The 9900-nt window shown below is 46.3% G+C and overlaps 1 protein-coding gene across 2 annotated transcripts in view; it reads left to right on the forward strand.

Annotated features, from left to right (window-relative positions):
- The window catches only part of Abcf2 (ATP binding cassette subfamily F member 2), an 11706-nt gene continuing 1806 nt past the window's right edge, over positions 1 to 9900 (forward strand). The window contains exons 1-13 of one of the 2 annotated variants that reach the window (XM_015493657.2): positions 1 to 77; positions 335 to 533; positions 2166 to 2378; positions 2984 to 3166; positions 3249 to 3420; positions 4816 to 4911; positions 6028 to 6130; positions 7278 to 7373; positions 7745 to 7864; positions 7947 to 8036; positions 8348 to 8458; positions 9009 to 9071; positions 9305 to 9433. In XM_015493657.2, the coding sequence (XP_015349143.1) occupies positions 377 to 533; positions 2166 to 2378; positions 2984 to 3166; positions 3249 to 3420; positions 4816 to 4911; positions 6028 to 6130; positions 7278 to 7373; positions 7745 to 7864; positions 7947 to 8036; positions 8348 to 8458; positions 9009 to 9071; positions 9305 to 9433 (1533 nt within the window). In that variant the 5' untranslated portion in view covers positions 1 to 77; positions 335 to 376. The remainder of the gene's footprint in view (positions 78 to 334; positions 534 to 2165; positions 2379 to 2983; positions 3167 to 3248; positions 3421 to 4815; positions 4912 to 6027; positions 6131 to 7277; positions 7374 to 7744; positions 7865 to 7946; positions 8037 to 8347; positions 8459 to 9008; positions 9072 to 9304; positions 9434 to 9900) is intronic. The other variant, XM_015493658.2, reaches the window with a different exon arrangement.

The following is a 9900-nucleotide window of genomic DNA, read 5'->3' on the forward strand; positions in this document are numbered from 1 at the left end:
CGGAGTGCGGAGCGCCAGGTCACGGGGAACTGGAGATGGGACCTCTGCGGAGTGGCAGAGCCTGGCTCCAGCTGAAGGTCCTGAAGGAAGGGGGTTTCAAAGTGAAGAAGGCCTTGGGGGTGGGGACCCGGGCCAGAGGGAAGAGATGTCAGGAAGAGAAGAGCGGCAGGCCCAGAAGTGGCTTGAGAGACCCTGGCCAAGTTGGGACAGACTAGGCCGGGGCAGAGGCTGGCATCAGAGGCTTGATAGGAAAATTCCAGGCGGGATGGAGCAGGGCTCACGCATTCTTACCAGTAAGTTTAGAAATCTGGAGTATCTGTTTGCCTTCCTTCAGACTCCCTGAAAGAACAGTGACCTACCCCTGTGGTTCAGCACCATGCCCTCTGACCTGGCCAAGAAGAAGGCTGCCAAAAAGAAGGAAGCTGCCAAAGCTCGACAGCGGCCCAGAAAGGGACATGAAGAAAACGGAGATGCTGTGACAGAACCACAGGCAGCAGAGGAGAAAAATGAGGCCAATGGCAGAGAGACTACAGGTGAATTGAGGGAGCGGTGAGTTCCAGGGTTGGGTACTAAGACATAAGGCATGCCTCGCTCTCAGTCAGTCTTGGTGCTGGGGCCATGAAAATTTTCATGATAAATTAGTAGCATTGGAGTTTGTGCTACCCTGTTTGAACAAATGGCAAGCAAACATGCAACTTGTTGAGCTGCTTTGAAACTCTATTGGACTATAAAGAGGTGGTCAGTTTCCTGTCCATTTCTCAGTTTTCATTTCTATGCATGGTGTCCAGCATGTGGGGCTCTTGCCATGATACACGTGCATTATATTTACATGAAGTAACTTATGAATTGTTTTATGCGCTCTTCCTGGAAACGATATTTTTAGTATTTGTTTATTGAGCATGCCTCAAGTGTTAGACATAGTGCTACACACCAAGGTACTATAAACATAGTCTGCTCTCTGATGATTTGCAATCTAGATAGGAAAACATGGCAGATAAAGAATATTCCAGGCCCTTTACAATATAATCAGCCTCTTCCCTGTACCCTGGAAACTCCCCACCAAGTCCTTTTATTACATCCAGACTATTCGTTGTCCTTTGAATAGTTAGTATATTTCTGTTCTTTTACACCTTTAAGTTTTAATATACCATGTGTTTGTGCTAGCTACATTTGACATTTCTTTGAAAGCTCAGTTCAAGATAGCAAAAACACTTAAACTTGACCTTAGTAATTTCCCATTCATTGTACCCTATGCTATCTTATAATGTTACTTACCTTTTTATGTTGTGTCTCCTATTTCTTCATCTAAATTGTTTGCTCTTAAGAATACAGGGACCATGTCTTGGGTGATACTTCTTTTTGTGAGCTACTTCACAGACAGACTCTAGGTAACTGTTTGAAGAGGAAAAGAGAATCACTAATACAAAATAACAGATAGGTATACATACAAAGAGGTAAAAAATGAATGACAGACCCATGCATGGTAGTGTGTGCCTGTAATCCTAGCAACTCAGAGGTTGAGGCGGGAGGATCATAAGTTCAGGGCCAGTCTGCAAATTAGTGAGATCCTGTCTCAAAGTAAAAAACACAAAATGTGAGGATGTAGCTCAGTGGTAGAGTGCCTCTAGGTTAAATCCATAGAACTACAAAACAAAAAACAAAAGTGATGGAGTTGAGTCGGAGAAATTGTCTCCAAAATAAGAATTTAGGATAAAGCTGGTTCAATAAAGCCAGGACACTTTCACTCTTGGCCATAATAGTAGAGGATGGGAAGTTTAGAATTGTAGGAATAGGAGTTGGGGATATAGCTCAGTTGATAGAGTGCTTCCCTCACATGCACAGGCCATGTGTTCAATCCCCAGCACCACACACACACACACACACACAAAAAAAAAAAAAAATTGTGAGAGTAAACAAGGACACAGTAGGACAAGACATGGACAACAGAAGCTTAGAATCCAAAGGACAGATTGCAAAGTAAAAGGTATCCAAGAAAGCAGGGTGTTGGGCAGATCTGAGTTAGTGTGCACTCTGTATAAAGCTCACTCTGTGAAACCTCCGAGTCTGCTCAGCATGGCCTCAGCCCAGGTCCTTTAGGATCTATCTGCCTGTTTGTGTGAGAGCTGACTGTCAGCCCCCTTCCCTAATTGCATTTTTTCCCCCAGAAGTGGATTTACTGACCAAGGAGCTAGAGGACTTTGAGATGAAGAAAGCTGCTGCTCGAGCTGTCACTGGTGTCCTGGCTTCTCACCCCAATAGTACTGATGTCCACATTATCAACCTCTCACTCACCTTTCATGGTCAAGAGCTGCTCAGTGACACCAAACTGGAATTAAATTCAGGCCGTCGTTATGGCCTTATTGGCTTAAATGGAATAGGTGAGGCCCTTAGAAGGTGTGGGGAGGGGGTCCTCTCCTTGGCTCATTTGTCACTTAGCAGGTATTTAGCATAAGCTGTGTACAAAGCAAGGAGTATGCATTATGGGTGGAGACCAGGTTTACCCAGAGGAAAGGAATTAGCAGTACGTGGCAGTAGTACACACCACCACCTGAATAATTTAGATAGTAGGTGCTGGAAAAGTCCAGAGGGTTCAGGGAGCAGTGGTATGTGAAGCTGTTGTGGAAAAAAAATACATGAAGGAGATGGAGTGGGACAAGAATTGGATGAAAGTTGGAAAGTTACCCTAAGAGTGGAAAGTAGGGGCTGGGGATGTGGCTCAAGCGATAGCGCGCTCGCCTGGCATGCCTGTGGCCCGGGTTCGATCCTCAGCACCACATACAAACAAAGATGTTGTGTCTGCCAAAAACTAAAAAATAAATATTAAAATTCTCTCTCTCTGTCTGAAAAAAAAAAAAAAAAAGAGTGGAAAGTAGGAGGGTTGGACAAATGAAGGGAGGAATAGTGAGGTCCTGGTTTGGCTGTAAGCAACTGGTAGAGAGGAACAATAGAGAAATTACTGAGTGCCCTCTTCTCTCCCTCTTAGGAAAGTCCATGCTGCTCTCTGCTATTGGGAAACGTGAAGTGCCCATCCCTGAGCACATCGATATCTACCATCTGACCCGAGAGATGCCCCCTAGTGACAAAACACCCTTGCAGTGCGTGATGGAAGTGGACACAGAGCGGGCCATGCTGGAGAGGGAGGCTGAGCGGCTAGCTCATGAGGATGGTAGGGCTCCAGGCTCAGGGGCGGGGGTGGGCTTCCTCTTGGGAAAGCCGCAGGGAGCCTGACGGCCCTGTGCTGCCCACAGCGGAGTGTGAGAAGCTCATGGAACTCTACGAGCGCCTGGAGGAGTTGGATGCTGACAAGGCAGAGATGAGGGCCTCGCGGATATTGCACGGACTGGGTTTTACACCTGCCATGCAACGCAAGAAGCTAAAAGACTTCAGTGGGGGCTGGAGGATGAGGGTTGCCCTTGCCAGGTGAGTCTCTCTCTCCTTCCCCACTCTTGAAGCTCTCTGTCTCTCAGAATTGATGCTCACTCCAGTAGAACTGTTTGGAACAGGGACTAGTGGTCAGTAAGTGGCAAGGAGACACAAACATTGATGGTGTGGAGTGGGTAATAAGGATGGACTGAGAGGAGAGTGGGCTTCATGGCTGTGGTACTCCAGACTGACCTAGCGCAGCATCGGACCCAACACAGGGTTTAGGGCTCCCTGGAGCGGCCCCAGGTAAAATGGTGGAATTGTCTGTTTCTTTCCTCTCCTGACTCCCTTTTTACCTGTTAATTCTTACTATAAAGATGAAATGTTAGACAACTATTGTGAATCTGTCGTCCTTATCTTCTGGTATCTGGGCCCAAGGTGAGTTTCTGTAGTCTGGCATTCCCCAGAGTCCCTAGCTTTATCAGTCCCCTTTCTGTTACTATAATGAAGTACCCGAGGTTACACACTTTATAAAGAGGTGTGGTGGCTTATGGTTCTTGAGGTTGAAGGCCAAGGGGCCACATCTGGTAATGCCTTCTTGCTGGCAGAGTCCTGAGGTGATGCAGGTATCATCTGGCAAGAGATGGGGTAGGTTTCTCCCCTGGTCTTTCCCGCTTATAAAGCCATTAGTATTCACTCCTGGGGCTCTACCCTGATGACCTTATCTGATGCTAATCACCTCCCAAAGGACCTACTGCTAAGCACCATAGTTGAATTACATTTCTACTTTTTAACACCTTGCAGTGGAGATTAAGCTCCAGTATAAGTTTTATAGGGGACAAGCCACTTTCAAACCATAGTATTTCTACCTGCTAGCATTGGTTAGCTGCCTCTGATCCACCTAGGAACTTTGATAAACACAAATTCCCAGCCTCCCCTTCACATTGATGCCCGCAAAATACTGGAGTTTGGTGCCCAGAAATCTTATTTGTAATAAGATTTACAAATCAAAGATTGTAAAATCTTATTTGCAAGGTGAGGGGACTGCAGGTTTGGCAATCAGAGCTTTCCGGTTTAAGAAGATTTTCCTTTCTGGCAGCACCTCCAGATTGGTGCACCATGAATACTTTCTACTTACCAGTTTATTCTCTCAATACCCTTTTGGGTTCCTCTTCACCAGCCCCAGTGTACAAGACTTACAGACTCATAAGGACTTTTCAGCCTTCTCCCCAGACTATGTTCCTGTGCCTCTGAGCCCTGTTTTCTACATTTTATCTCAGCTCTGCAACTCTGGTTTCTCCTAGTTCTCCTCTTTCTTCTGAGTTACAGAACCCAGGTTGATTTTGGGACTCAAGTCAGGCTTAACCAAAATTGCATGTAGCAGACAATTTGGTCCCCTCCATGTGGCCCCTGTGATGATGAGTTGCCTCTGTCTCCTTTCTTGTCCTTCAGAGCCCTCTTTATCCGGCCCTTCATGCTGCTCCTGGATGAGCCCACCAACCACTTGGACCTAGACGCTTGTGTGTGGTTGGAAGAAGAACTAAAGACGTAAGGAGGTGGAGTTGGGTGTGGGATGGGAATGGGCAGGTCCCAGGGGGGGCAGTTGAGCAGTCTGTAAAGAAAATGGATGCAGAACCTGCACCATAGTGCAACATTGAGAAAATAGACTGAAAGTAAGGCTAGATGAAGTGCTGAGCCCCTGAGGGCTGGCCTTTTTGTTTGTGTGTAATCTGAAATGTGAGAGAGGTGGTTTTTTTGTTTGTTTGTTTGTTTGTTTGTTTTAATCCTCTTTGGTTTTCCCCTTAAAATATAGTATCAGCCCAGGGGGGTCCCAGCGACTCTGGAGGTTAAGGAAGCAGGAGGATGGAAAGTTTGAGGCCAGCCCCAGTAACTTAGTGAGACTCTTTCTCAAAATAAAAAATAAAAGGACTGGGAATGTAGCTCAGTGGTACTAAAGTGCCCCTGGATTCAGTCCCCAGTATCAAACAAAACAAAACAAAACAAAAAAGAACCCAGTATCTTTACTAAAAACAGTATTCTTTTCCTAGTTGTATGCTATATACATTTGATGGGGATCTCCCATCTAAGATCAGATTGCAGTAACAAAGGAAAAAATAGCCAGTATGGTCATAATCCTTTTATGGCTAAAGGACTAGAAACCTGGAATATTCTCCATCATCCCTGCATTAAAAACAAACAACAACAACAACAAAAAATTAGTGGCTTAGTGCTTCTTTGAAAAAAGAAAAGCCTTGTGTTCTTCATTGCATTGTTTCAGCCCTTTCCCCTCTACCCCCCTGCAGTTCTGGATACACTTAGGGGTGTATTTGTATACATGGCACTTCTTACCATCACTCTTGTTACCATATTCATGCCATTCTGTTGAAGGAGCAGAAGGCTGGGGCTCAGGTTGTCTTGTCACACAAGGCTGAGGCTCAGGTTGTCTTGTCACACTTCAAAAGGCACCAGATCCCCTTACAGGTAAATGTTGCAGTGGTGGCTTAGGCACTTGACAGCCAAGAATTGCACAGTACATCCAAAGAAAGAGTGGCTAGCTGTGAGGATGGAAAAAGATGAAGGTTTTCTGGGCCCAACTCTAAGTTTACCTGTTGTCACCTGTCTCTAGTTTGGAGTACATTCCTAATTGGTTCTTGGACTTTGCAGTTTTAAGCGCATCCTGGTCCTGGTGTCCCACTCTCAAGATTTCCTGAATGGTGTCTGTACCAATATCATTCATATGCACAACAAGAAACTGAAGTACTATACGGTGAGTGGACCTCAGCTTCTCCCACACTCATCTCTATGCTTATAAATCTCGGAAGTTCTCCTTTAAAAAAGGCAGCCTAACAGCTCTTTTCTCCCTATTGCTAAAAAAAGATATGGACAGGGAGTCCCTGTAGCCTGTTTTATTTTAGTCCCAAAGCCATTGCTTTCAGGCATAGGCCATGGGTTGGCAGCAAATGCATGTGGTGTATGTTTGCCTTATGGCAAAGAAGTTGCTCTCACTCAGTGACCGGGGAAGGCCAGCTCCCTTTACCTTCTCACATGGCACCTTTACTCTGTCATGAGAGTCAGTGCACTGAACCCGCCTTCCCTGAGTACAGGAGGGTGGGGATTAAGGTCTTAGCACCTCCATGTTGTCCCTCACCTTTTTATCTTTAATATTTCAAAAACCATGTAAAAAGTGAGAATTAAAGTCTTTCTCATGTATTTATACTTGCCACAGAGTGTTAATAGTCTTTACCTGGTATGTACTTGTAAGCATTAGTAGGAAGTTTCTACATTCATATATCCTTTTCTTTTTACATAGTTGTGGTCTTAATACAATTTTTATTCTTGTTTTTAAATACCTTTCCAAATGGGTATGTGTAAATCCACCTCTTTTCAGTGACTGCGTAGTATTTCATTCTGCAACTTAACTTTTTAATGAATATTTAGCTTGAGTCCAGGTTGTTTGGCAGACAGAAACCATGGCAATCCAGTTGAACAGAGTTTTCCAGGTCCTAAATCCAGTCAGCCTGTTTTTTTCACCTAGGGACTGCTCATACAGTCCTTGTGGGGCATCGGCCTCTGGAGGTCGGGTAGTGGGAGATGGTGTTTTGGAGTTCTGAGCTTCATGAGAGCAGTATAAGAATGGTTTTCAGGGTTGTTCCCAATGCTGAAGTGTCTGAAGTGGCTAATCTAAGGATTTGCCTTGGAGCCTGGCCTGTCTAGACTGAGCAAGAGGCACAGAATTGAAAAGACCTTGCATTCTAGTTTAGGATGTGCTTCTTTTGATATACTTCCTTTCTTCTTACTGCACAGCCTTAGAGCCAAGGCCAAGTCAGTGCCATCCCTCATCCCCCTAAACTCTGAGAACCCAGAACTGAGACCCAGGTTTAAGCTGCCTGCTTGCCTGGTGCATTTTCCTGCAGGGTAATTATGATCAGTATGTGAAGACACGACTGGAGCTGGAGGAGAACCAGATGAAGAGGTTTCACTGGGAGCAAGATCAGATTGCACACATGAAGGTAGGGAGATTGTAGAGGCAAGTGCACATTTTCCCATCTGAATCAAATCAGACAATTGGAGGAGGTATCTGGGGAGGCTGGGTGCTAAAGGAAGTCAGGAGGAAGTATTTTTTTTTTTTTTTTTTTTTTGGTACTGGGAATTGAAGCCAGAACACTTTGCCACTGAGCTACATTCCCATCCTTTTTGAGACAGGGTCTCAATAAGTTTCTTAGGGCCTTGCTAAACTGCTGAGGTTGGCCTCAAACTTGCAATCCTCCTGTCTCAGCCTCTCAAGTCAATTACAGGCATGTGCCACTGTGTCTGGCTATGATCATCAGGAGTTGTTTGGTGCCTGCATATACTTCAAACCCACTTTTTTGGTCTCTTTCAGAACTACATTGCTAGATTTGGTCATGGCAGTGCCAAGCTGGCCCGGCAGGCCCAGAGCAAGGAAAAGACACTACAGAAAATGATGGCATCAGGACTGACGGAAAGGGTCGTGAGTGACAAGGTGGGGTCAGGTGGGGTTAGGTGGCCAGAGGTTTGGGGTTTGAGAATTTACCAGCCTGATAAGTGTCTTTTTCTTTTCCTAGACACTGTCATTTTATTTCCCACCGTGTGGCAAGATCCCTCCACCTGTCATTATGGTGCAGAACGTGAGCTTCAAGTATACAAAAGATGGGGTAAGTTCAAGCCCGGGTGTGGGCGGCTTGGGGCTGGTGTGCATCTTCCAGGGCCTGTGGTAGCCAGCAGGAACCTCTTCCTATCATGCTGACCTGTGTTGGGGTGGGCTTGGCAGCTGCCTACCTCATCCAAGGACTTAAGCTGGCCCTTCAGATACCTGAAGGAGAGCTGCCCAGCTGGTTGGCAGGTGGAGGTGGTGGTTGGGCTCAGCACTCCATTCTCTCCAGTGTTCCATTGGTGACTGGGACTCCACAGGCAGAGTAGATCAGTACTCCAGCCTGTGTCCATGTCTCTCTTATACCCACCTCAGCCTTGCATCTACAATAATCTAGAATTTGGTATTGACCTCGACACACGAGTGGCTCTGGTAGGGCCCAACGGAGCTGGGAAGTCAACACTTTTGAAGCTGCTAACTGGAGAGGTATGGTGCTCAGGTAGAACTTGGCTGCTTCTAAGAGTAGGGGCCTCTACTCTTACAGAGTCTGGGTACCCTGTTGGTGAGTGAACCACCCAGAGTGGTTAGGGCACAGCGGGAGAGGGGGATTCTCCTTGCGGGTCAGGGCTAAGGCTGGAGCACATGTCCCTTGTGATTTTTGTGTTTTTAGTTAGCATTTTGGATATAGGAATATCTGCATTTGGAGATAATGTTTTTCTTTAGAAAATGGATGTTGTGCCCATATCCAAGTTCATTGCTAATGCATTCCTTTGGTGCATTCTATAGTGGACAGTTCATAACTACTTAATAAATTCATTCTCCACCCTTGAAAATGAATGCCTGTTTCAATAGGTCATCCTGAATATTTTTAGAGCTGCCAGACTGAGAGTCTGCCTTGGTGAAGGGATCTCTGTCTCAGAAGTTGTAGAGCCCGGTTCACTGTGCCGGGTATTTGCTCCCTCTCTGCCTGTGTGTGCTTCTATTCAGATTTTCTTTTATGTGCTTATATTTCTATTTAATCCTTTTTTCCTCCTAGCTACTACCCACAGATGGGATGATCCGGAAGCATTCTCACGTCAAGATAGGGCGTTACCATCAGGTACAGGTTGGGGTCAGGGCCCAGGAAGTTGCCCAGGGTATAGGGAGGGGCTGCATCTGGCCCCAACGCCTCCCCCCAGGAATTCAAACCTAGTTAGCTCCTACCTGCTTCTCCTTGAATCCTGAACAAGTGCCTAGGGTTGAGATAGAAAATTACCCAAGCAGGTAACCCAGATGGCTCCTTTTAAAGCCGGCTACCAGTCACACCTGGGTGGGTCCCAATTTTTCCTGCAGCATTTACAGGAGCAGCTGGATTTAGATCTGTCCCCTTTGGAGTACATGATGAAGTGCTACCCAGAGATCAAAGAGAAGGAGGAAATGAGGAAGATCATTGGGCGATATGGCCTCACTGGAAAACAGCAGGTTAGTGGAGGAGGGGTGTGGGAGGAAGTCCAGGTAGTGGGAGACCACCACTGGATAGTCAGGAACAGCGTCCTGGAAGCACAGGTTTGGAAGCTGTCCCTCCCAGAGTCTCCTCTCCTGCCTCCAGCCTGCTGCCTCTTCTCTAGCTGGTCATGTCATAGTGTTTGAGTGTCACTGTGGAGTTGGTGGACAAGGATAGTGAGCTGGTCTCTGTCATGCCCTTGTGCCGGCATGTTTGAAGACAAAGGAATAGACCACCTAGAAAACAGTTCTAGGTCTAGACCTGGAATTGAGGAGCCACTGGATTGCTCCAGTTCGTTAGGACTTAAAGGCCAAGAGTAAGGGGTGTTGATGCAGTAGTGGCGAGGTGGTTGGATTCCCAGATGTGTCCCTAACAGGCCTAAAAGGACCACTGGCCAGGGTATTCTCTTGCCATGTTGTCTTTTGGCGGGCGGGGGGGCGGGGGG

Source organism: Marmota marmota, unplaced genomic scaffold (genome assembly GCF_001458135.2).
Source record: "Marmota marmota marmota unplaced genomic scaffold, marMar, whole genome shotgun sequence".
Lineage (NCBI taxonomy): Eukaryota > Metazoa > Chordata > Mammalia > Rodentia > Sciuridae > Marmota > Marmota marmota.